Genomic DNA, 27,547 nt, shown 5'->3' with positions numbered 1-27,547 from the left:
GAATGATACAAATCCGGGGTTTCATACCCTCAGGACTAGATTTACAATCGTTACTTATCTCAAATCAGTCAAATCTCTACCCCGCAATGCCCTTGCCTCTAGACTCAGCCTCCAAATGCTCTAAATCTATTCACAATCAGTACAATACCATCAATATACGCTAATGGAATGAATTCCATGAGAAAAGCTTCAAAATTAGACCAAAACCCAAAATTCGCTCAAACCCGGCCCCCAGGCCTACATCTTGAAATCCGACAAAATTTACAAAACTAGAAAGTTCATTCACTCACGAGTCTAACCATACCAAATTCATCAAAATCCGACATCGTTTGGTCCTTCAAATCCTTAAATTACTTTCCAAAAATTCCAAGCCCTAACCCCTCATTTTCACTAATTACCATGATTAAATAATAGAAAATCACCATATATACAAGTATTAGGGCTCAAGTAACTTACCTCAACGAAACACCCTTGATTCCCTCCTTAATCTGTCCCAAAAGCTCCAAAAATCGAATAGAATTGGTGAAGAATGCACCAAAATCGCGAAGGGTTCTATTTATGGTTTCTGCCCAGGTTTTTCGCACCTGCGGCCATTTTCTCGCACCCGCGCGACCGCACCTGTGGTCCAAGGAGCCGCACCTGTGCAACTCACTTAATCCCCTAGCTTCCGCACCTGCGGACACCTTTCTCACACCTGCGGACTCGCATCTGCGGTCCCTGGTGTTCATCTGCGAAACCAGCCCAAAATTCTCATCTCCGCATCTGCGCTCAAGGCCTCGCACCTGCGGGCTCGCAGATGCAGCCAATTATTCGCACCTGCGTTCCCATCCTTGGCCCAGAGTTTCCCGCACCTGCGCACTCCCCACGCGCACCAGCGGCCTTGCATCTGTGAGGCTTTCTTCCGCAAGTGCGAAAATAGCAGTAGCAACAACTCCAGCTGCAAATTCCAACTTCGACAAATCCGTTAACCTCCCGGAATCACCCTGAGGCCCTCGGGACTTCAACAAAAAATACCAACAAGTCATATATCAACATACAAACTTAGTGGAACTTTCGAATCACTCAAAACAACATTCAATCATCAAATTACCCTCGGATTCAAGCTTAAGAACTTCTAAATTTCTAAATTCGTCAACTGATGCCGAAACCAACCAAACCACGTCCGAATGACCTCAAATTTTGCACACACATCACAAATGACACTACAAACCTACTCTAACTTCCGGAATTCCATTCCGACCCCGCTATCAAATTTTCCACCGCCGACCGAAATCGCCAAATTTTCAATTTTGCCAATTCAAGCCTAATTCTACCACGGACCTCCAAATCACATTTCGGACGCACTCCTAAGTCCAAAATCACCTAACTGAGCTAACGGAACCATCAGAATTCAAATCTGAGATCACTTACACATAGATTAATATCCGGTTGACTTTTCCAACTTAAGTTTCTACTTAAGAAACTAAGTGTCTCAATTCACTCTGAAACCACTCCGGTCTCGAACCAACTAACCCGACATAACAAAATATAGCTGAATAACACAAAAAGAAGTAGAAATGGGGAAAACAAGGCTATAACTCTCGAAACGACCCGTCGGGTCGTTACATCCCCCCTCTTAAACATCTGTTCGTCCTCGAACGTGTCTAGAAACATACCTGGAGTCTTGAATAGGCGTTGATATCTGCTCCGCATATCCCGCTCGGTCTCCCAGGTGGCCTCCTCCACAAGCTGACCTCTCCATTGCACCTTCACTGAAGCTGTATCCTTTGACCTCAACCTTCAAACTTGCCGATCCAAAATAACCACCGGCTCCACATCATAAGTCATATCACCTTCCAACTAAACCATGCTAAAATCCAAAACATGGGACGGATCTCCAATATACTTTCGGAGCATGGAAACATGAAACATTGGATGCACACTCGACAAGCTGGGTGGCAAGGCAAGCTTATAAGCCACCTCCCCTATTCTCTGAAGCACCTCAAAAGGCCCAATGAACCGGGGAGCTCAACTTGCCCCTCTTCCCAAACCTCATAACACCCTTCATGGGTGATACCTTTAGCAAAACCTTCTCCCCAACCATAAAAGACACATCACAGACCTTCCTATCCGCGTAGCTCTTCTGCCTATACTGCACCGTGCGAAGCCACTCCTGAATCAATTTCAACTTATCTAATGTGTCCTAGACCAAGTTTGTACCTAAGATCCTAGCCTCACCCGGCTCAAACCATCCAACCGGAGATCTACACCTCCTCCCATATAAAGCCTCGTATGAAGCCATCTAAATACTCTACTGATAACTGTTGTTATATACAAACTCCACGAGTGGGAGAAACTGGTCCCATGAACCCCCAAAGTCAATGACACAAGCACGCAACATGTCCTCTAATATCTAAATAGTGCGCTCGGACTTCCCGTCCGTCTGAGGGTGAAAAGTTGTGCTCAACTCAACCTGAGTACCCAACTCTCGCTGCATGGACCTCCAAAACTGCAATGTGAACTGAGTACCCCTATCTGAAATGATTGAAAATGGGACACCATGCAGGCGAATGATCTCTCGGATGTAAATCTCAGCCAACCACTCTGAAGAGTAAGTAGTAACAACTGGAATGAAGTGCGCGGACTTGATCAGCCGATCCACAATAACCCAAATAGCGTCAAACTTCCTCGAAGTCTGTGGGAGCCCAACTACAAAGTCCATGGTGATCCGCTCCCACTTCCACTCTGGGATCTCTAACCTCTGAAGCAAGCCACCCGGTCTCTGTTGCTCATACTTAACCTGCTGACAGTTGAGACACCAAGCCACAAACCCAACTATATCCTTCTTCATCCGCCTCCACCAATAGTGTTGCCTCAAATCCTGGTACATCTTCGCGGCACCCGGATGGATGGAATACCGCGAGCTGTGGGCCTCCTCAAGAATCAACTCTCGAAGCCCATCTACATTAGGCACACATATCTGGCCCTGCATTCTCAGCACACCGTCATCACCAATAGTCACATCCCTAGCATCACCTCTTCGAACCCTGTCCTGAAGAATGAGCAAGTGGGGGTCATCATACTGACGCTCCCTGATATAGTCATAAAGAGAAGACCCGGAGACCACACAAGCCAATACCTGACTAGGATCCGAAACATCTAATCTGACAAGCTGGCATGCTAAGGTCTGAACATCTAATGCCAAAGGTCTCTCTGTTGCTGGAAGATATGCTAAACTCCCCAAACTCTCTGCCCGGCGACATAAAGCATCGGCCACCACATTGGCCTTCCCCGAATGGTACAAAATAGTGATATCATAGTCCTTAAGAAGCTCCAACCATCTTCGCTGACGTAAATTAAGATCTTTCTGCTTTAACAGATACTGCAGACTCCGGTGATCTGTATAGATCTTACAATGAACCCCATACAAATAATGATGCCAAATCTTCAAGGCGTGAACAATGGCTGCTAACTCAAGATCATGGACATGATAGTTCTTCTCATGGGTCTTCAATTGGCGCGAGGCATAGGCAATCACCCTACCCTCCTGCATCAAAACACAACCAATGCCTATCCTCGAGGCATCACAATACACTGCATATGAACCTGAAGCTGATGGTAGAACTAACACTGGAGCTGTGGTCAAAGCAGTCTTGAGCTTCTGAAAGCTCTCCTCACACTCATCTGACCACCTGAATGGAGCACCCTTTTGGGTCAATTTGGTCAAGGGCGATGCAATAGATGAAAATCTATCCACAAAGCGATGGTAGTAACCCGCCAAACCAAGAAAGCTCCTATTCTCCGTGGATGAGGACGGTCTAGGCCAACTCTGCACCGCCTCTATCTTCTTCGGATCCACCTGAATACCCTCGCTAGACACCACATATCCCAAGAATGCTACTGAACTGAGCCAAAACTCACACTTGGAGAACTTTGCATAAAGTTTCTCCTCCCTCAATCGCTGTAATACAATCCTCAAATACTGAGCGTGCTCCTCCTGGCTATGAGAGTACACCAGGATGTCATCAATGAATACAACGACGAATGAGTCCAAATAGGGTTGGAATACACTGTTCATCAAATGCATGAACAATGCTGGGGCATTGGTCAGCCCAAAAGACATCACCAAAAACTCATAATGGCCATATCGGGTCCTTAAAGCTGTCTTAAGAATATCTGAATCCCGAATCTTTAGCTGATGATAACCGGACCTCAAATCAATCTTAGAGAACACCCTCGCTCCTTGAAGCTGGTCGAATAAATCATCAATACGAGGTAAAGGATACTTGTTCTTGACTGTGACCTTGTTCAACTGCCTGTAATCAATACACATTCTCATGGAACCATCCTTCTTTTTCACAAATAGAACCGGTGCACTCCAAGGTGACATACTAGGCCGAATAAACCCCTTATCAAGGAGTTCCTGAAGTTGTTCTTTTAATTTCTTCAACTCCGCTGGTGCCATATGATACAATGGAATAGAAATGGGTTGAGTGCCCGGCACCAAATCAATACCAAAGTCAATATCCCTGTCAAGCGGCATGCCCGGCAGGTCTGCAAGAAACACATCCGGAAAATCATGTACCACAGGAACAGAATCAATGACATGGGTCTCTGCACTAACATCCCTCACAAAAGCCAAATAAGATAGGCAACCCTTCTCAACCATGCGATGAGCCTTCAAATATGAAATCACCCTACTTTGTACATAATCTACAGAACCGCTCCACTCAACCCTCGAAATTCCCGGCATAGTCAATGTCACCATCTTAGCGTGACAATCTAGAACAGCATTACATGGAGATAACCAATCCATACCCTATATCACATTAAAGTCAACCATACTAAGCAACAATAGATCCATTCGGGTCTCCAAAACCCCAATAGTCACCATACATGACCGATATACGCGGTCCACAATAATAGTATCGCCCACATGAGTATATGCATGTACATATGAAACTAAGGACTCACGGAGCATATCCAGAAAATGGGCAAAATATGAGAAAACATATGAATACGTGGAACTAGGGTCAAATAATACTGAGGCATCTCGGTGACAAATAGAGACAATACATGTAATCACAGCATCTGAAGCAATATCGTCTAGTCTGGCAGGGAGAGCATAGAAATGGGCCTGGCCAGCCCCTGATCTGCCTCCCCCTCTAGGGCGGCCCCTAGCTGACTGACCTCTACCCCGAGCTGACTAGGCGGGTGGTGAGGTAATTGGTGTTGTAGTCGGAGGATGACTCCTCTGCTGAGATAGACCTCCATGACGATGAGGACACTGCCTCCACAAATGCCCAAGCTCCCCACACTCAAAACAATTCCCTGGTGCTGGCGGCAGAAACTGAAGAGAACCAACACCGGGATGACTGGTAGAAGAACTTGGCATGGAAGAGCCCTGAACAGGTGGAGCACAGGATGAACTCTGAACTGGAAGGGCACTAAGTGATGAGTGGACCTGATGAGAATTGTGAGAACTATGGCCAGATGATGCACCCCGATGAAATGGCCGAGCTGACTGAGCCTGCCTGAAATGAAGACCTCTACTGTGCTGGAACTGACCCCCAAAAGGAGCATCACTGAATCCACCCTGACCACGAGGCCTCTTGGCCTCCCTTTCAACTCTCTCCTGACCGCGAACAATCTCAATCTGCCGAGCAATATTGACAACCTCATCAAAGGTAGCACCTGAAACTCGCTCCTTGGTCATGAGCAACTGTAGTTGATAAGTGAGGCCATCAATAAACCTCATGATCCTCTCTCTGTCCGTGGGAACCAACCAGATAGCATGACATGCCAACTCAGAGAATTGCATCTCATACTGTGTCACAGACATATCACCTTGGCGAAGTCGCTCAAACTGTCTGAGCAGCTCCTCTCTGCGGGATCAAGGCACGAATTTCTCCAAAAAAACCACGGAGAATTGCTGCCAAGTAAGGGGTGTTGCGCTAATAGGCCTACGCCTCTCGTAAGTCTCCCACCATCTGAGTGCAGCCCCAGAAAACTGAAAGCTAGTGAATAAGACCCCACAAGTCTCCATAATACCAGCATTACGGAGTATCCTCTAACACCTGTCCAAAAAGTCATGAGCATCCTCTTTCTCTATGCCACTGAAAGGTGGTGGCTGAAGACTCCCAAACCTCTCCAACCTATGTTGATCATCCTCATGCATAGCAGGAACCACATAAATTCTGAGCAACAGCAACCGAATGGGCTGATGGTGCCTCCGGTGTCTGAAGTCCCTGAATAACCTGCTCGAGTGTGCGAGCGGCTGGAGTCTGAGTGCCTCCCCTGGCCTGAGAAGTGGCTGCAGCTGTCGTAATAAAGACCGCCTGAGCAAGGCCAGTACACACTGTCAGAATCTGAGCTAAGGCCTCCTGAAGGCTTGGAATCACAATAGGGACAAGTGGTGCCTTAGCTGGTGCATCAACAACTAGAACCTGGTCCTGATCTAGGAAAACTGGTGTATCTGCAGGTACTGCCCCAGCTACTGTACGGGCTGCACCTCTGCCCCTACCACGGCCTCTACCGCGGCCTCGACCCTGGCTGGTGGTACTGGTGGCTGGCCCTCCTGACCGGTAGTACGAGTTTTCACCATCTATGAGAGAATGAAACAACATATGTTTAGTTACTAGAATCAACAGATTCACACGACAAGAATTCAAGAATGTGGAGTTTCCTAAATATTCTGTAGCCTCCTGAAGATAGGTACATACGTCTCCGTACCGATCCGCAAGACTCTACTAAACCCGCTCATGACTCGTGAGACCTATGTAACCTAGGCTCTGATACCAATCTGTCACGACCCAAAACTAACCCCAATCGTGATGGCGCCTATCGTGGAACTAGGCAAGCCGACTCATTTCCAAAAAAAACCGATATTTTCATTTTAAAGATAATTTCAAGGTTATTTAACATAAAAACCTTCGTAAAGAAGTTCCAATCAAAATAAAAGTACGGAAGGAAAAGCCCGACATCGAGGTGTCACTAGTTATGAGCATCTACTACAATTTGTCTAACAATATCAAGGCTAACTCAGCCTGAAAAATAGCTAAATACAACTAGAGGAAGATAAGAGGAAGAAGAGCAGGGGCTGCGATCGCCAAATAGCTACCTTGTTATCTCCAAGAAAATCAGCAACTAGAACACTCAATAACCGCTACTGTGACCAGCTACACCTAAATCTGCATACAAGGTGCATGGAGTAATGTGAGTACGCCAACTCAGTAAGTAACAACAATAAATAAAGACTGAGTAGTAGTGACGAGCAATAAAACATATAACATTCATATCGAGAAATCTCAGTAAAATACCACATGCTTTTAAAAATCAGGATTTGAATCAAAACATCTCGTTTAACCCAGTTCCAGTAAAAATCATTTAAAGATATTTTTCAACAGTTTTCAGACAGAGGAAAAATGCAAAGGTGAGCAAAAATGATGAAATCATAAACAACCCCTTGGGAAAAACATCACTCATAAACAGCCCCTCGGGCAAACCTCACGGTCACTCATGCCACTCGGGCATACCTAGGAATCACTCTTTCCACTCGGGCATACCTCACAATCACTCATGTCTCCCAGTCACTCAGCACTCGGCACTCGCACTCAGTAGGTACTTGCGCTCACTGGGGGTATGTACAGACTTCGGAGGGGCTCCTTCAGCCCAAGCACTATAATCTGCACGGACAACTCACGTGCTGTACAGATAACTCACGTGCTGCAAGGACAACTCACGTGCCATAATAATAAAGTATGCTGCAGGCGAGCAACCCCGATCCACACCCATCCTCACAAATCAGGCCCTCGGCCTCAGTCAGTCATAAACCTCTCAAGCTACTCGGGAATTTCAGTAAAACAGGGCATTCAGCCCAAAATATTTATATGCATCAAAATAGAGTCATAAAACTGAGTCATAAAACATTTACGGCTGCATTGTCTCTATATGCGATCCCCTGTTTTTCCCTTCCTCTGCTTTCTGATACGATATATCACTGCTGCAAATTGGAAGATGCTAATATTGTGAGGTTGCCGATATTATTAATTACACCGTAGTTATTTTTATTCCACTTTAGTCCAATTAGTTATGTTGTTTATATTTTAGCTTGTAAGTTCCCTTTAACTAGTTTTAGTCCCTCCACTACCTATACGCTATTTAACTTGTAAATCAGCAGAGGAAAGTTATTAATGAAATTATCCTTTACCTTTTGCCTTAGTTTTCCTTCTTCTCTTAGAAGTAGCTTTAGTTTTTTCTCTGCATTTTTCGATTCTGCATCACTTTCTCTTCTTTTTGTTTTCTCGTTTTTTGTCCGTATTTTAGCCGTTCTTGAGCTCAAAAATGAAAAAATAAATTGGAGGGTAGGCGGTTGTCCTTTCTTTTCTATTATGAGTGTCCGTTCTCTATGAAAGGAGGAGAATCAATGATGGGTATTGGAGGAATTGGTGAATGAGGGGAGAACGATATTGGAGGAATTGGTGAATGAGGGGAGAACGCCGACTTCTTCTTTTGGGGATTAGATGTGTCATTTCTTCTCTTTGTGTATGAGAGAATGAGATGGTGAGAGGGAGCCGATCATTTGTGTGGGGTTGGGGTCTGCCGATTAGGTTGATTTTAGGTCTTTTAGATTAGGTTGGGTTAGGTAATGGGTAAATGGCATGAAGGGAGGAGTGGACTCAGAAGACAAATCCGAAACTGGGCCAATATTTTGGACTCTTCATTTCTAAAAGTCCATAAATTTACCAACTAAAACTTCTTCCTTTTAAATAAATTAAAATTAATTGTAATTAATTAAAGTAAAACTATATCATAATATGAAACTATATTTTTGTATTTTCGATTTTATGTTTAAAAATTAAAATTAAAGATAAGAATATACTAACATTCTGTAAAATCAAATAGATACTAAAAATACTACGAATACTAAAAATAACTCTTAAAATCTGTGTGGGTTACAAATGGATCCAGGGTTACCCTTCTAGTAATGTGTGTCACCTCCCTAGAACACATTCTGACCATTGCCTTATGTTGATCAGCTTGTGGCCCAATGCCTTCAATTCCCCATCCAGGCCTTTTAGGTTTGAACCTATGTGGTGTAGTCACTCTTCCTTCTCTACATTTATCCAACAAGCCTATGAAGGGTGTGGTAGCCTAGAAATGGGTACTGCTCAGTTCTAGTCCAAAGTGTTGAACTGGAAAAAAAATATTTTAAGCAATATATTTCATAAAAAAAATACATTATTGCTAGACTTGGGGTATTCAAAAATCTAATGCCTACTCTTTCAGCACTTTTCTTCATAATCTAGAAGGTCAACTTCTAGAGGAATATTCCTTTATTCTCAAATGTAAAGAGATCTTTTGGGAAACTAATTCTAGGATCAACTGGCCGATGGAGGGTGATGCTAATACTAGATTCTTTCATACATCAACCCTCAATAGGAGAAGAAGGAATAAAATCATGGTCCTACAAGATGAGGTAGGGAACTGGATTGAGAAGCAACATGAAATCCAAAACACCATTTACCAATACTATTCAAATCTATTCACTATTGAACACCTAGGCTCACCCACTCCCTGGAAAAGCACAATCTATAATGCCTATACCCCGTACACTAGAGAGAAAACCATGTTGAATGCCCCCAAGGAGTAGTGAAATCAAGGTGACCCTCTTTCAAACCTACAAAGGCCCCTGGACCTGATGGTCTCCACCCTCTTTTCTACCAAAGATACTGGAATATCCCGGAGAGTAAAATAACCGAGTTCTGCAATCAAACTTTTAATACCATAGAAATAAAGCATCAAGTTAATACAATCTACCTCTGCCTGATCCCTAAGTGTGCCAATATCACAACCCTTCATAATTTCAGACCTATTGGGCTATGCAACACTATGCACAAACTGATTACCAAAATAATTGTTAATAGAATCAAGCATGTTCTCCCTTCCATCATTGGTCCAAGTCAGGCAGTTTCTTGTCCAATAGGAGGGCCAGTGATAATGCCATCATAGTTTAGAAGTAGATCAACCACTTCACTAAGATGAGAGGGAAAATACTAACATGATCCTTAAAATTAACCTAGAAAAGGCATTTGACATATTAGAATAGTCCTTTATCAGAGACACCTAGTGTCCTTTGGTTTTCCCCACACATGACCAAATTAATAATATCTTTCATCTATTCAAGTTCTTTTTTTGTCCTGGTAAATGGGGGTAGGATTGAATTTTTCCATCCTAGTAGGGGTATCATACAAGGAGACCCTATGTCCCTTTACATTTTCATGGAAAGATTATCCAGAAACATTGGGGCTCAAGTACAACACGATCTCTCTCTTTCTCTCTCTCTCTCTCTCTCTCTCTCACACATTCAACACTGTCCTATTTCATAATGTTACCTCTAGAATACAACATGTCTGAGACATATTTGGTTATAAGGTCATGTGTCTGACTTCCATTTCAGTTTCCTAATTTGGAACTTTACGAACTAATTAGTTCAAATCTCCAAAGAGTTAGGTATTTCCTATAAGTTTAGTCAAATCTAAATATCTAACAAAGTTTAGTGATCTCTCAACAATCATGTCGATCAGTGAGCGAGTTCTCAAACCTACACTAATCATGTATCACTGTGTTTTGAACTCGTGACATTGTTTTCCCATGAAGGTAAGTGATATTGCCTGCCATATTCGAGGATAATGATTCACCAACCTCTTGGTGGTGCGCAAGGTGGGCAAACTGATATAAACATTCAGTTAGACACACCCTCTCATTCAACACTATCCCATTTCAGAATGTTACCTCTATAACATAACATGACTGAGACATATTTGGTTATAAGGTCCTATGGCTGACTTCCATTTCAGTTTCCTAATTTGGAACTTTACGACATTTTCAGAAAAAGTATGTATTGACTGATACATGTGACCATTAGTAATCCCAATAACTTCTACTTGCTTAGTTACTCAAGTAGCATGGCATAATCTATTTGGGGCCAGTGGTGGGATAGAACTCTGCTACAAGTTGCTAAACCCTAGACAAGCAAAATATTTATATTGATCTTTTTTTGTCTATAGTATAGTTATCTTATAAAATATAATATTAATATCCATGTTGATAAGAAAATTTAAATTAATAAGATGTTAGCCACGTATTTACAATACATTACCTTGGATCTTATTGTAAAGAACATTATTACCAATATGAAGATTTGAGTAATTTAATCAAAATTCTAAAATAATTTTATTGCAAAAAAAAAAACAATCATTCTTTCTACTTTTATAAGGATTTTGTATTTTTTTTTATTTTTTCTGTAAACTTTAATATCGTCTAAGCGAAAACAAGATAGATAATTCACAACTCAAAATTATTTTGGGCCCCAAAAAATTAGGAGGCTTAAATCAAAGGCTTTACTAGCCTCCCCTTGAGCCATCTCTGATACTTTATATCCTAGTATCTACTTTTAATAAAGTTAGATATGTTATTTATATAAGTATGTAAATAATATATAACAGTGTATAAATATTTTTACCAAAACCGTTATTGGCTATTCAGGTGCCAACTGAAAAATATGAATACGTGGGTGCAAATTATTGAGTGTTTGTGTTGGACTTATGTTTTTTAATATGGAAAAGGTATAGATATAACCTTTTACTTCGAAATAGTGTGTAAAACTATCGCCTTTGATGTCTCTACCATTACTGTTCTCAACATAAATACCCTTATTTTAAATGGCGAGCTACGTGTCGCTTATGGAACGCATAACCCACTTCAAACAGAACAAACTCATATCTTCTCTAAACTACCCTGTTACCCTACCCAATCCCCTTCAACCAATCACACCCACAAACAAAAAATATCCCATTTCCAACCTTACTAACCATTGATTCGACAAAAAACCCCCTATTCTCTCTCACTGCAATATCAGCTTGTTAGTAACGCAAGAGATGAAAATTGTACCTTTTATGTTTTTAATATTTTCCTTTAGTTTAATAATATAAAATATTTTTATACTAACAAAAGAGAATAGGGATTTCAATTTGTTAAACTTGATCATTTTCAAAAAAAATAAAACCAAACAAAGAAAATGAAAGAAAAAAGTACGTCGGATCTCAATTTAAGAAAATTAAAGAAAGGAAAAAATAACAAGACGAACGTGGGAACCCCCAATTTTAGTTGTAGAAGTGCATCAAATAAGCATTGTACCATATGTGCGCACACATACACACACACACACATATATATATATATATATATATATATATATATATATATATATATATATATATATATATATATATATATATTAACAGAGGCAGATCCATGATTTGAAGTTTATGGGTTCCTACAACGATCTCGAGTTATATATATAATAATAACTGGGTTCCCAATAAGATTTTTATAGATATTTAGTGAATTTCTTAATACAAATACAGGGTTTGAGCAAAAGCTGCTGGGTTCACGGGAACCCACAACCTTAAAGCTGGATCCGCCATATATATATATATATATATATATATATATATATATATATATATATATATATATATATATATATATCCCTTCACACTCTTTCGGAGTCTTAGAAAGGAAAAAACGTTGGTAGGGAAGTCGGGTCGATAAATTCGAAGATGAGATGGTATTGGGTATACCCAAAAGAAAGAAGGAAGAAATCTGCAATACATGAGAGTTGCGCTCTTTTTTACGACTAACGGCCATCGAAAGGTCATTTGTGTGAGTTCTTTATTTTCTTCTTTCTTTGTAGGATAAGAATGTTATGTGGCATGATTGTTAACCATCCTATATGAGCTTACTTTCAACAAGTGTTGTGAGCATTAATATTTCACTTTTATATATAGTATAAGATCGGACAAGATATGGCGCGACTTCAGATCTGTGAGGGCATGGCTCTAGATAGAAAGGTGTAGAAGTCGAGTATTAAAGTTGTAGGTTGGGAGGGAGTCGAGCGTTTTTCTACGTTGTTTCCGGAGGCAGGACTAGGCTGATAATGTTTCGCCTTGAGTTGTTAGTGATTTATGTAGGTTCTACACTTTTTTCTATGGCATTAGTAATGTTATTGTTATTGCTGTTATATTTATTTTATGTTTCTTACAATGCTGATAATATTTTATTTTTTTGGCTTCTGTTGCTGTCAATTATCTATTGTCTATTGTTTATTTTCTTTTTCTCGAGACGAGGGTCTTTCGGAAACAACCTCTCTATCCTGGGATAGGGGTAAGGTCGGCATACACAGTATAAGATCGCCGAAGGTCCACTTGTAAGATTTTTACTGGGTTGTTGTTATATACAATATAAGATTGCTTGCTTCTTGACTCAACTACATATCTTTTATAGTGATTTGTTCTTGAATCAATAGTAGCTTGTATCTAGTTAAGCAAACCTTGCCTGTCAACTTCGATCCTACCAAAAGAGTTGAGCATCTAACGCTAAAGGTTGTTCTAAGTTACTAAGAAAAATAAGGCTATAGATAAACAAGGGCGTAGATAAAAGATGTCGTGCCTTAGCGTATTCGTTTTCTTGCTAAAAAATATCAATTAAATAGCAACGCACAAGGCTGTGTTTTTGTTATATCATGATTGGACGGGCTTTTTCTCAAGAATATTTATCACGGAGTCCAATATTACCGATGCATGCACGAACTCAATGTGATGCATTAGTTTAGGTCTCGGCTGGTCAAAATTTATTAACACAAATAATAAGGGTAATAGAATGTAATGAGATTAATGTTGATTTAGTAATAATCGTGGCTATTTTACTAGGTGGATAGTAAAATAGATGACAAAAGTGTATTATATGGCATGATATAATTAGTCTAATGAGGTCATTACACCAATTAAATCAGTTAATCGGTCAAGTTGTTTAACTTTAAATGTTGATAAAAATACATTATCTTAACCTTAATTAGGCAATGCCACAGTAAATATACACATTAAACAATTGCATTTGTGCGTTGATATAATCTCTTTTTTTTTTTTGGATTTGGAACTTATTAGCCTAAGTGATCTAATTCTTGTCGAGTAGATTCACTAAGAGAATATCATAATATTTTTTATTTTCAAAGTTAAAACACGAGCTGATCAAGATAAAAGTGAAAAGATTTTAATGATGCTATCACACTCTTCAACTCTCAATATTATCTTAGATAATGGAATTTCAATTGTAAGTGTCTTGCACATAAGAGACCAAAATCATATACTCATCTTAAATTTCGTCTAGAAAAAAAATTAAGCTATAGTTTCCTTGCTTATAAGGCACTTTAAGTTTGTAGTTCTTTTGAAAATAAAATAAAACCCAAATAATATGAGTTAAAAGGCCTTAGCATCAGAGTCAGATTTAAGATTTAAATTTTATGGATTCAATTTTAAAATTTTTAGTATTGAGCCCATTATATTTTTAAAGTTATGAGTTCAAATCTACTATTTTTATAATTTTAATAAATTTTTACTCTGCATCGAAAGTTATTGGTTCAGTTGAACCCGCAATTAATACACTACATCCGTCTCTGTTTAGCACTACTTTGCTTTGGCCACATCAAATAGATGATGTGGCATGATATAATTAGTCTGCTGAGATCATTACACCAATTAAATGTGGCTTTTACTCCAACATGATACACAACTAAAATTTAATTGGTCAAAGTTATCAAACTGTAATGCTCCAAAAAAATTATTACATTAATCTTAATTAGCAAGGACAGAGAAAATGATATATACCCAACTTTTTGGAGTTTGATTTAATCTTCTTTTAATTTCCTTAAACATTGATATTCAAAAATTATATGCAGACTAATATGAATTCACATCCGTGAGTTGATTGAGAAAAATTAAAATTTCTCAATTAAACATTTTTTTATTTTAGAGTTTAAATTTAAAATCTCTAATTAAGAATAAAGTCAATGAATTAATTTAAGAGTTAATGGAGATCAAAGTTATGGACTACCAAAGTGAACTAAAGAAACAAAGCATTGGGATCAGAACTTAAAATAAAGGAAGCATTTGAGATAAATTTGATAATAAAGGTAAATTCTGAGTTTATAATAGCAAATGAAATAAATATCCCCGATCTAAATTAGCTCCATTTTAAGCCGCCTATCTCCGCCCGGAGTGGGCTTCTCCGGCGACCGTTGGATTCCCTCCGGTGATTTTCCGTCCAGATATAACACCGGCGATTTCCATTTGCAGTTTTGCTAGGGCAAACAAATAGCTGAAGTTTTTTGGTGATAGATATTTAATTCATATTTGTGTATAAATTGATCTTCAATATTGAACTCGTTTTCATTTTAACTCGAACGGAAATATGTATGAATTTAGCAATTGCTGTTCAATTTCTGCAATTTTGCACAATAGTGTTTTCCATTGAATGAGATTATGTGTGAGCATTTCTCGGTGAATCGGGTTCGCCATTTCATTAGTGTATTCGGAGTACTTTTTCTGAGCTGGTGTGAGCCATTTTTTGGATGTATTGTATTCTAATAGGAATGACCATTTTCAGGAGTATCTTTGCTAGAATCTAAGAGAAATTCAATATGGCGGCTTCCGAAGAGAACAGTGCACTTTTCCCCATCTTTGTCTTGACTTTAATGGCTCTGCCATTAGTTCCTTACACTATAGTCAATTTATTTGGTGCTTTCAAGAAAAAGGCTGCCAAAATCAACTGCCAGTGTTCGGTCTGCGTTCGGTCCGGAAAGTATCATAAATCCATATTCAAGCGGGCAAGTTTCTGTATAGTCTTGTTTCTGGGATTTAGTATTGAAGTTAAATTCTGTAATCGGGATTTATTTTATCCATTCTTCTGATTTTCAGATTTCAAACTTCTCAACATACAGTAATCTAACCCTTGTACTGCTGTGGGTTGTCATGGCTGTCCTTGTTTATTACATCAAGCATATCAGCACTGAGGTAAATGCTGTTTAATCTGATTCTATTCTTAAACTTGATAGGATATCTCTGTAGCTAATGCAAGCATGTGGTCACCTTTTCCCAAGAACTCCTTAACTTGAAAAAATGGTAGCATTTGGTAGTTATAGTAGCAGAAGATGTGATATGTTTTTTGTTCTATATGTGGAAATTTATCAGCTTGGTTTAGGTGTTCTTGTGCTTTTAAGCTATCTCTAGACAGGATTTAATTTGGTTTTTGTTTTATAAGATAGTGTTGATTGTTCTTGAATCTAGTGCTGTCTTCAATAGTAGGGAATTTGTGCTCTTAAAATGTTAGTGTTTTGTCCCCATTGGTCGCATTTGTTAAGTCTTCTAATTCACATGGCATATGTTTTATTTACACAAGCAATGGGGTATTCTTATACTGATGTCGAGTTCTCATAGCCAATTTTTTTTTTTTTTTGGGTAAGTTCAACTTCTCCTGGTCACAAGGAAGCATTATTATTAATACCATCTTTATTAACCTTAGCACCGTCCTCTACGATATCCCTTTTATCGTGATTTGTTTTCTTATGCTTTTAAAAAAAACAATTGATGGTGCTTGCGCTTAGTTTAAACATTTTATTCTGCAGGTCCAAATATTCGAGCCGTTCAGTATTCTTGGACTGGAACATGGAGCTTCAGACTCTGAAATAAAGAAGGCATATCGAAGACTTTCCATCCAGTATCATCCTGATAAAAATCCAGATCCAGGTTGAATGCAGAGCTAGTACTGACTGTTCAGATTTAGTTATTACTGTGACAGGGCTATATTGGCAGCACTTGGCCATGACTATTTGCCTCTTCTATTGCAGAGGCACACTCATACTTTGTTGAGTACATCTCAAAGGCTTATCAGGCTCTGACAGATCCAATATCTCGGGAAAATTTTGAAAAATATGGCCATCCGGATGGACGACAGGTAATTCACTTCTATCATGGTCCTGTGGATGCGGAGGATAGGAGGACATGTAAATGTCAACATCGAATCGTCCTTTTATTTTGTCCGAGACATGATCATGATCATTTCGTTTTGGAGGAGTGTACTCATTTTAATGAATATTTTTTTTTGTATGTTTCCTGCAGGGGCTTCAAATGGGCATTGCCCTCCCTCAGTTCCTTTTAAACATTGATGGAGCATCTGAAGGAATACTGTTGCTTGGAATTGTTGGAGTCTGTATAATTCTGCCCTTGACAATTTCTGTTATATACTTGTCTAGGTCGTCAAAGTATACTGGGAACTATGTCATGCACTCTACATTAGCTGCATATTACCACTTAATGAAGCCTTCTTTAGCTCCAAGGTATGTGAGAGAGGTACTCTATTTGGCTTTCTTATGAAGAATACACTTATATTTAAGTTTGTACATTGCTTCATAGTATTGAAAAATCACAAGTGGTAGCAGAAATGCTGATGAATCTGATATAGTTGCATTGCCATGTTTTCGTTACTAGTTTATCTTCTTGAACCAAATAGTGTTCTCTCCCTTTTCACTATGCAACGTTCTTCACTTTCACAGATGATGTTGCTTTTATCGACTCCATTCTGTCTTTTGTAATGTTGCTTCAATGATGCAGCAAGGTCATGGATGTTTTCATTAAGGCTTCTGAATTCATGGATATTCCTGTTCGTCGGACTGATGAAGAACCTCTGCAGAGACTATTTGTCTTGGTTAGAAGTGAGCTAAATCTGGATCTTAAGAATATTCGGCAAGAACAGGCTAAGTTTTGGAAGCAGCACCCTGCATTAGTAAAGGTTAAATGCTTGCTTTCTTCTTCGTTTTCCAAGCTCAAAAACCCTTGTCAGAGCTGTCCTTTTTTTCCTTAAAAAAAGAATCTAGATATATGTACTCCTCTGCTTGCAGACTGAACTGTTGCTTCAAACCCAATTGACACGTGAGACGGCAGCTTTGTCTCCAACTTTACAGCGTGATTTCAGACGTGTGCTTGAACTCGCACCTCGGCTTCTGGAAGAATTGATGAAGGTATCTCCATTCTTTCTATTTCTACTAATAGTACTACTTTAGTGCTGCTTTTCTTTTTGATAATGATAGTGCTGGTGCTGTTTTTAATTTACTGTAGTTCTTGTCACAAGTTGGAACATTTCTGAGGGAGTTTCATTGTAACTTGCATGGTATAGGTGGTAACTATCATTAGGAAATGAATTTTTTTAACTAATAAGTTCGGATGTATATATAGGAGGATGAGCTGTCTTAACCATTCAGTTATTATCTTCAGGATGGCTATTGGTCTGAGTGTTCATGGTACCACTGACTGATCCCACCCAAAAAAGGGTTATTTGTAGTAGCTAGTAAGCAAAGAGACTGACATATATATAGTCATAGACATAAAGACTTCAACAAATATCAAATTACTCTAGTCACTATGTGATGTAACCATAAAAAGTCAACAAATATCTGACGCATAATTAAATAGAAAATAAAAAACACATAATGGGAGATAGAAAACGAAGGAGGACGGGAAGGAGAATAATGTACTAGTATGTCAAAAAAGTAGGACATCCAAAAATTGTGAAGATATGGCAACGATTAGTGTCTAGGAAATGAAGCTGAAATGAAGTAACACCCAAGTTATGTCCCGTAAATAATTTAAACAGTGAAGTAGGCGACAGCTGCCATTAGGGTAGCTTGCTTCCAAGCCACTGGCCGGCGGATTGCTGTTGGAAGTGTTCAGAGACCTCCAAATTGATTGTTTGTCCTTGAGCTGTGCATGGGAGAGAGGAGGGGCAATGTTGTTATATTACAAAGGGATAAGAATGTTTAGCTTTTAATTCTTCTTGTGCTCTGTTCTTTTCACCTTATCAAGTCCATATGTTTGTTTCATTGCCTAACATAATATGAGTTGCTATGGTAACGCAAGGAGTTTGTCTTGTTGCATGCAGATGGCTATTATTCCACGCCCTCCTGTGGGGCATGGATGGCTAAGACCTGCAATAGGAGTGGTGGAACTGTCTCAGAGTGTTGTTCAGGTTAGGTTTTCCAGAAAGCCAGTACTCTTCTGAAAGATCGTCACTAGTTTTTACATCCGTTGTTTGGAGCCGTGCTTATCCCTCTTTATCACGTATCTCTTATCATTTTCTTCTCCGTTTTCCCCTCTTCCAGCACAACGTAAGAAAAGCAACTTATTCTCGTGATAATTATTGAATATCATCTTGTGTACCTTAACTTCTAGCATTTTGACTTTCATCATTGCGTCTGTTCTACATTTATATCTGAAAGTTAAAGTTTTTGCATCATATTATCTGAAGATATAGTCATGGATACATCATCGATACGAGCATCACTACTTATTCTTGTTTGCTAAATATTGTTACGATTCATGTATTAAGATGAATGTTTTGGCAACCTTCATTTCCCCCCCTCAGTTTTGATGAATTTTATGCATAAATTTGGACTTTCAGCAGTTATTTTTTAGGAGTTGGTATCCGTTTACTTCCATATTTGAAGGGTTTAGGACCTAGAAGGTCCATTATTCTACTCAAATTCATTTACCCACATAGGCACAATTGGTTTTCTTTCCTACTCTCATTTCTGATGCATTTTGCTGTTAATGATTCAGGCGGTACCTCTCAGCGCAAGGAAAGCAGCAGGTGGATCCAGTGAAGGGTATGCACCGTTTTTGCAGCTGCCATACTTTAGTGAGGCTGTTGTCAAAAAGATTGCAAGAAAGGTTCCAATTACTGCTTTTCATCTCTTCTCAAACTTGCTAAACACATCTGCTTCTTGCTAATGTTGGAGGAGATTGTTGTTAATTATCTGTGTTGGTGCTTATAATAAGTTATCACAACGTGCTTTTGTGTCTCTGATTGGTTCCTCGGTGAAGTTATGGCAAGTTTGTGCCTTACTTATCTGGTTTTGTATCTTAGTTTTATTTAATAGTTAGAGTAAGGAAATTGCCTCTAGAATTTATACTCGATCACCAAAAAAAAAAAAGACAAGAGAAAGTGTCTCTATAAAGCTTTTTTATCACATTTTGTGGTCTTGGTATCAGCGGGCCGTGCTATCCTTGCAATCCCGGCTCAAAATGAGGTGTTGAGTTGAGACAAGCCAAGTTCTGTAAACATTAAAAAGAAAAAACGCTAGCCTATGAGTGTACAGGGATGTTATAACTTGATTGTCACTATGTAGGATTGTCCGCGGTAACTGCTTATCTAAACTCTTCTCTACTGGTATGTATAGTGATACAATATAATGTTAGTAAGGTAGTACTCTTGATTAAAAAAAAAGGTAAGGTAGTACTTTGGTTTATTTACAATTTTTTTATCTGGGATAAATATAACTCTCCTCAATAATATTTATCAGAAAAAATAACTCTTCCTCAATGACTGAAATGTTAATTTGATTTATGCAATTAGTTATATGGTGGTTACTTTCATGAATTACTCGATGTCAAGAAAGACGTTTTGCTTGGTTTTTGTGATCTAGTGGTGTTTCATTAATTTTGAGTTTACGTCTAAATTTTAAACATGTTACAAATTTACACCTTTTAATAGTTAATGTTTGACACTTGCTTTGAGTGTGTGACAGTGGCTACCTGTACAGCGCATTCTATCACAGGGAAGTCTAGTGACATCTTTATTCAGTTTCTTCTTTTTATTTCCTTGTGCAAAATCTGAAAATTGGTGTGAACTTGATTCACATTTATGAGAAAATGAAAATCATAATTTTATAAGGTCTTCTTGAATATTACTTGGGCCATTTTCCTTTGATGGTGTGTTTCTCGCGTATTCATAAGGATATTGTTGACTGTCCTAATCAAAGGAGTCAATATGTACATTGATTGTGCCACTTTCAGGCTAAATTAAGCCTGGAGTCTTAATTTTCCATGTTTTTCCTGTTCATACTGAAGCATCTTCTTTTGCTACCTGTGATGTAATGATGTTGCAGCCTATTTCCTTCTTTTTTTTTTGGCTTTATGTAGCACGTTTAGTTAATGAAGTATTAGGATGGGCTTTGACAAGTGAGCCTTTTGTTTTGTATATCCTTAACCCTTTCCTCTATGTACAGAAAGTTCGTACATTTCAAGACTTCCGTGATATGACACCAGATGAACGCGAAGATCTGCTGACTCAAGTTGCTGGGTTCTCAAACTCGGAATCCCACGATGTGGAGATGGTTCTTAAAATGATGCCTTCAGTGACAATTGATATCACATGTGAGACAGAAGGTGAGGAGGGAATTCAAGAGGGTGACATCGTTACCATGCATGCTTGGGTCACTCTCAAGCGTGGTAACGGCCTGATTCGTGCCCTTCCACATTGTCCTTATTTTCCTTCTGACAAAGAAGAGAATTTCTGGTTGCTGCTTGCGGACTCCTTTTCAAATGATGTGTGGCTCTCCCAGAAGGTTAGTTTCATGGATGAATCTACAGCAATCATTGCTGTATCAAAAACAATTCAGGAGTCAAAGGAAGGGTCTGGTGCAAGTGCAAGGGAAATAAATGTTGCCGTTAAAGAAGCAACTGAGAAAGTTAAAAATGGTTCGAGGCTGGTAATGGGGAAGTTCCAAGCTCCAGCTGAGGGAAACTACAACTTGAGTTCTTTTTGCTTATGTGACTCTTGGATTGGTTGTGATGCAAAGTCGAATATAAAGTTAAAGGTAATGAAACGCAGCAGAGCTGGGACCAGAGGCGGTCTCACAGCAGATGAGACTCCTGCCATGGAGGATGGAATTGAGGAGGATGAGGAAGAAGAAGAAGAAGATTATGATGATTATGAAAGTGAATACAGCGAAGATGAAGAAGATACAAAGGAAATAGAGAGTAAAGGAATGGTGGGCAATGGCTCGGGCCACAATAAGGGCAGTGGTTCAAGCTCTGATGAATCTGGTTCAGAGGCCGATTAAGCTCTTTCTGGGCTAGTTGTTTGTTATCCTATTTCCCCGGTTCACATGATGTTCCAAATTTTGTGGGGAGAAGAGAAGAGGAAACCTGCGTTAAGACACCCTTTCGCCCCAATTTTTTGGGGAGCTGGGGTGGGGAAGGGGCAGGTAAGCACAGAGAACTCAATCGCTTTTTTTTCTATTATATGACTATCTCAGGCAAATCGTTTTTTACTTCAACTCTTTTTGTTTTTTTGGTGGGATAGGATATGTTGGGGGGGGGGGGGGGGGGCATAGAAGAGAGGAGTGCGTTGGATAGGACCTTTGCATCTAAGGTCACAACTCTAATCCCAAACGACTAAGGTCGAAGATGCAAATCATATATTTCTTCCCGCTAGAGCTTGAGTCGAAACAGTATTACTGGTTTTGATTTTTGCTGTCATTGCGCTTATTTTTTAAAATTCATGTCATTGAGAAATATGAAGTATCAGGTTTCAAAACCCAGCGAAGACAAAAACTACTTAAGGTGATTTTTTCTATTTGTCCAAAGTCTTGGTGAATAGAGTTATTCGATACTTGTACAGTTGTACTGGTAAGGTAACCGGTATCTCATGGAATTTGTCGAGGTGCACACAAGCTTTTCTGGACATCATGGTTACTAAAAAAAAAATTGTAATGCTCTTTAATTACAACCAACAAGAACAACAACAAAAGTTGCCCCTACCTTGCTTGACTTACCCCTATCTTGCGAAGGTAGGGAGATTATCATAACGCTCTTTAATTGAGTTTGCAAAAATCAACTAAAAGCAATTTGTTGTCCCCGACGCTAACGGGCAATCAAGATTGCATGTGTAAATGGGGATTAACTCAATTTTTTGACACAATCAAGCTAGAAGAGCCATACCAACAACAACCCAGTATAATCTCACAAGTGGGGTCTGGGAAGGGTAGTGTGTACGCAGACTTTACCCCTACTCTGGGGGTAGAGAGGCTGTTTCCGATAGACTCTCGGCACAAGAAGATGATATGCGACAATAAAATAGTAACATAACCAGAAAGATAGTACCAGCGAGCCAAGAGTCAGAAAATTTATCAGGAAAAGGTAAATAATTTCACTACTAAAGGGAAAGTCTCCCGTATACGAGCAGTATATCAAAAAGTAGAGAATCTACAATATAATATGATTCTCGACAGGCTTGAAGTTTGTTCAATACAGGCTTACTGTGTAAATCTATTGACTACATCTACAACATAATATGATTCAACATAATACGAGTTATTTGTTGATCCAAAAACCACTGGGGTCTAGTTTTTTTTGGTTTTGCAATTTAGTTTGGTTATTTCTGTTTTAAACAGAAAGGGTCAATAAATTTGACACAAACCATAGTCTATTTCACCAAACGATCAGTATCCCTCACAACTTTCATTGAAGGAAGCACTACTGCGGCCACTGGATTATCTTCTAGTCCACCACCTTCATCTATTACCAGTCTTAAACCTTCAATATGGAATTTCCCATGGTGACCACTTACGACAATTGTTGGAGTTTTGCTCAGTTCCTAAAAAGAATAATTATGCAACAACGAACAATTTCAGTTGGAGAATGGATTTGTGTCTTCTTTGAAAGCATATACATGATATAATGACAAACTGAATGTAGCTATGATCGAGTTTCCCTGAAGCGGTTACCTGAGGGATTTCCCATACGTTCTTCCTTCCGCTAAGGGGTTCCACCTTAGAAATCCTTGTGTCCTTTGCTTTAAGGGTTTTAATCTGCTCCTCAACAACTTTATTTTTCTCCAGACCAGCATGAACAGCAATTAGTTTACAGCTTTTAATTCCTTCTTCAGTTTTTATGCAAACATCGTCCTAAAAAGCAAAAGAACGAAACATACTGTTGAAACTTGGCTAAGTAATGACATGATCAATGAGCACTCTTGAGTTTAGTTATAAAGCATAAACAAAATTTAAGCACATATTTTTTCGATAAGACAATCAAGAATTGCTTAAGGTGGTCATGGAAAAATAGAAGGGAAGAAAAAGTTGGAAAGGAAAGAATGGTGACGACAAAAGAACTTACCTCTTCGTGAATCCAGACTAAATCGGCAAGAAACTTCTTGTGCTCATCAGGAACTGCCTTCATAAGATCTGTAAAGAGTGAAACCTTACCGTTAACACAAGAATTATTATGTGAATATGTAATATTGCAATAGGCAGAAATAAGAATAGTCATAGTTTATTTTGGTAACAGCTAATAGAACAATAGAATGGACTATCAGTAATCAAGCCCTGAAGCTCAATAAAGCTCAGGGAGGGCGTTTCGCCTTTGCTTAAGCTGCACTTTAGAGCAGGAAAGGCACTAAGGTGCACGCCTTATCGTCCATGCTTTCTATCTTTGAATCGAGTAGTACTAAACTAAACAATAAATATAATCAGCAAAGAGGTAGATTCGATGTTAAGAAAAACATTAAGAATGAATTTGTTACTTTTTTCTTGCATTACAAATGTATTTTTATTATTTTCTTCATTGTACCTTTTTTTACTAAAGCCCACACGTTAGTTGCGCTTTGCGCTTAACGCCCCAATAAACCTTAAGCGCATTTTAAAGTTTTTCGCCTTTGACTACACACTTCTCTAAATTTAGAGGGTTTCTAAGTCTCACAATTACTTTCTACATGGGAATATAAGCCTAACTATAATAAGAAGGATCCCCAAAAATATCAAACCTAACGTAAGTGCAATAACAACTAAGTCTTAATCTAGCTAATTGATAATGCCTATATGGATCATCTTCTTTCACTGTATTATATGCTTAGCTAAATCCATATCAATGTCGAAGTATGTCTTTTGAGACAACTTCCCTATATGTGATTTTAGGTCTACTTCATTCCCTCTTATAGGTCGTACCTACAAACTGATGCATATGGAATTATATGAAGAATTTTTGTCAAACAATCTTAGGTTATATTTTTCCATTGAAAATCTATTTGTGCTACTTGCACCCTACCCTTGTTGGAGATCTTGCCCAATCTCATATGGTAATAAATCCTTCTTAATACTTGCATTTTTGCGACATTTCATTTTGCAGATATGTTGGGTTTTACTATCTTCACAAGCGTTCTACAGACACTTTGTTAATTATCTTCCAATCACATAGCACTTCCATAAAACCATTCCATTTCACTATCCTACTTTAGTTCAATTTGTGTTATATCTTCATCTATCATGCCATTCTCCCGGAAGATTGAGCTTGATTTTTGAATTGTCTTAAATTGAGAACTCAGATAGTGAAACACTTCCTATACACAAGACCACACACACACAAAAAGGGATAACCCAATTTAGAACTAAACACAGAGGTCCAAAATTCATCATCAGCTAGGAAGGAAAAATAAAAAATCATACCTAATTTTCAATGTTTTGTCCATCACTGCTAGCCTATGTTGCCTAGACTCTCGGAAAATATCACCAGATACGTGTAGTATCCTCCAAAAGTAGTGCATTTCTTTGAGGATCCGGCACAGGTACGGCAACATTTTGGAGAGTAAGCGCAACATAGCTGCTAGCAACCGATTCAACAGACAAAAGCCACAACTACAACAACCGCCCCAATTAAGCCTTAATCCCAAATAAGTTTTAGTCGGTTATATGAATCCTCATTGATAACATTACTCCATATAAACTCATCTTAGGTCAATATTATATAAAATAAATAAATAAATAAAGCCAAAACACACAAAAAAAAGGAAGGGGGAGGAAATTAAGGAATTATACCAGCAGAACCATGAGGAACACCATAAGATTCAAAAGTAGGAGCGGCATCATAAATAGAACCTTTACACTCAATACCCTTAGTATGATTTCCAGCCCATCTTCTCCCTTGCAAATGCATATTCTCAAAGCCTTCACCTTAATACCACCCTTCTCTTTCCTCATTCATTTCATACTCTTTCCATGTTTCTTTAAATTCAGATCCATCATTTGGACTTGGTAGTACACCCAAGAATGCTCCAAAAGCAAACTCATGATTTCCACAAAGGTAAACATGGGTTTGTTTTGGGTATTTTAAGGGCAAAGAAATTAAAAAGTTTAAAACTTTAGGAGTATCTGGACCTCTGTCACAGTAATCACCCAAGAAAATTATAAGGGCAGTGGAAAAATCAGATGGGTCAATGCAAGATTCAAGATTTTACCATAAATTTTGAAGCTTTGTTATGTAGCCATGGATATCACCTATGCAACAGACCACCCTAGGTTTTGTGGGAGGATTTTTGTCCTCCATTTTTTTTTTGTTAGTTTGTATAAATGGGGATAATTTGTTGGCTATGGAGTAAAGAATGGGAGGTTGGAGATGATTTATTTTGCAGTAGTGTCCGAGTGAAATGAAAAAAAGAAGAAAAATATTTGTGTGTTACGAAATAAAAGCAATTTAGTAAAATATGAACAAGAACAAGTTATGAAATAAAAGTAATTTAGTAAAACATGAAAAAAAAATAGAGATAGAGAGAAGGAAGAGTATTTCTTCTTCAATTGTGTGTATTTTCCTATCTATTACAAGGCCTTTATATAGGCATGAAAAGTGAAGAATTGAATATGTCATTAAGAATAAAAATGTGTCATTGAATATGTCATTAAGTATTTGAGAAGATCATGGAGGAAGAGTAGACAGCCACCATAATTTGATTTTTCTTATAATACTCCCCCTTGGATGTCCATAGATAATGTGCCTCGTTAAAACCTTATTAGGAAAAAACCCTATGGGAAAAAAATTCTAGTGAAGGAAAAAGAGTACACATGTTTAGAAATACGCTTTTTGTTTGCCTCGTTAAAAACCTTGCAAGAAAAACCTAGTGGGACAAAACCTTATAAAAGAAAAAGAGTACAACACGTATTAACTCCCCTTGATGAGAGCATCAATTCACATCCTTGAGCCTTCGCATCCCAATCTTGTACACTAGTTTCTTGAAAGTTGACGTCGGTAAAGATTTGGTGAACAAATCAGCTATATTATCGCTTTAACGGATCTGTTGCACATTGATATCACCATTCTTTTGAAGATCATACGTGAAAAATAACTCCGGTGAAATTTGCTTTGTCCTATCCCTTTTTATGAATCCTCCCTTCAATTGGGCTATGCATGCTGCATTGTCTTCATACAAAATTGTGGGTAGTTTGTCACACTTCAAACTACATTTGTCTCGAATAAGGTGTATTATAGACCTCAACCATACACATTCTCGATTTGCTTCATGAATAGCAATTATCTCAACATGATTAGATGACGTAGCCACGATTGATTGCTTAATCGATCGCCAAGATATGACAGTGCCTCCATATGTAAACACATAGTCTGTTTGAGATTGAGCCTTGTGTGGGTCAGATAAATACCCAGTATCGGCATAACCAACAAGATCGGGACTGCAATCATTGTCATAAAATAATTCTATATCGGTAGTCCCTTTTAGATACCGCAATATATGTTTGATTGTATTCCAATGTCTCCTTGTAGGAGCAGAGCTATATCTTGTTAAGACATTAACTGAAAAAGTTGTGTCAAACCTTGTAATATTAGAAGGATATATTAGTGCACCAATTGCACTAAGATATAGTACTTCGGGACCAAGAAACTCTTCATTATTTTCATGAGGTCGGAATGGATGTGCTTTTATCCATATAGAATCGCTTTAAAAATTTTTTAGTGTATGCTGATTGATGAACAAAAATTCCATCTTTCATATACTCAATTTGTAGACCAAGACAAAATTTTGTCTTTCCAAGATCTTTCATTTCAAATTCTTT

General features: G+C 38.6%; 2 protein-coding genes and 1 pseudogene across 5 annotated transcripts; 1 reads left to right on the top strand and 2 right to left on the bottom strand.

Moving 5' to 3' along the window:
- Positions 1–5,185: 5,185 nt before the first annotated feature.
- On the bottom strand, positions 5,186–5,821 carry LOC138896323 (uncharacterized). The gene has a single exon (XM_070181124.1). The coding sequence runs from the start codon at positions 5,819–5,821 to the stop codon at positions 5,186–5,188; it is 636 nt and encodes a 211-aa protein (XP_070037225.1).
- A 9,171-nt stretch (positions 5,822–14,992) lies between these two features.
- LOC104093787 (dnaJ protein ERDJ2-like) lies at positions 14,993–22,248 on the top strand. 4 transcript variants are annotated; one of them, XM_033655501.2, is made up of 11 exons: positions 14,993–15,010; positions 15,484–15,703; positions 15,795–15,890; positions 16,502–16,622; positions 16,724–16,830; positions 16,995–17,212; positions 17,487–17,664; positions 17,774–17,893; positions 18,811–18,897; positions 19,488–19,598; positions 20,936–22,248. In XM_033655501.2, the coding sequence occupies exons 2-11, from the start codon at positions 15,518–15,520 to the stop codon at positions 21,770–21,772; spliced, it is 2,061 nt and encodes a 686-aa protein (XP_033511392.1). In that variant the 5' UTR covers positions 14,993–15,010; positions 15,484–15,517; the 3' UTR covers positions 21,773–22,248. The 4 variants fall into 4 exon arrangements, with proteins under 4 accessions (XP_033511392.1, XP_009597898.1, XP_018625488.1 ...); XM_009599603.3 differs by lacking the exon at positions 14,993–15,010 and adding an exon at positions 15,012–15,129; XM_018769972.3 differs by lacking the exon at positions 14,993–15,010 and adding an exon at positions 15,032–15,172.
- A 588-nt stretch (positions 22,249–22,836) lies between these two features.
- Positions 22,837–26,149, bottom strand: LOC104093786 (tyrosine-protein phosphatase RLPH2-like; annotated as a pseudogene).
- Between the last annotated feature and the right edge of the window lie 1,398 nt (positions 26,150–27,547).

Source organism: Nicotiana tomentosiformis, chromosome 7 (assembly GCF_000390325.3).
Source record: "Nicotiana tomentosiformis chromosome 7, ASM39032v3, whole genome shotgun sequence".
NCBI lineage: Eukaryota > Viridiplantae > Streptophyta > Magnoliopsida > Solanales > Solanaceae > Nicotiana > Nicotiana tomentosiformis.
Note: the sequence above shows the minus strand (reverse complement) of the source record. Positions and strands in the feature narration are given on the sequence as shown.

Excerpts from the sequence above, each read along its gene's own strand:
- LOC138896323 (XM_070181124.1), bottom strand. The coding sequence starts at position 5,821 with ATGTCTGTGACACAGTATGAGATGCAATTCTCTGAGTTGGCATGTCAT.
- LOC104093787 (XM_033655501.2), top strand. The coding sequence starts at position 15,518 with ATGGCGGCTTCCGAAGAGAACAGTGCACTTTTCCCCATCTTTGTCTTG. Across the intron at positions 15,704-15,794 it reads ATAAATCCATATTCAAGCGG|ATTTCAAACTTCTCAACATA; the intron begins GCAAGTTTCTGT and ends TCTGATTTTCAG. Across the intron at positions 16,831-16,994 it reads GCCATCCGGATGGACGACAG|GGGCTTCAAATGGGCATTGC; the intron begins GTAATTCACTTC and ends TGTTTCCTGCAG.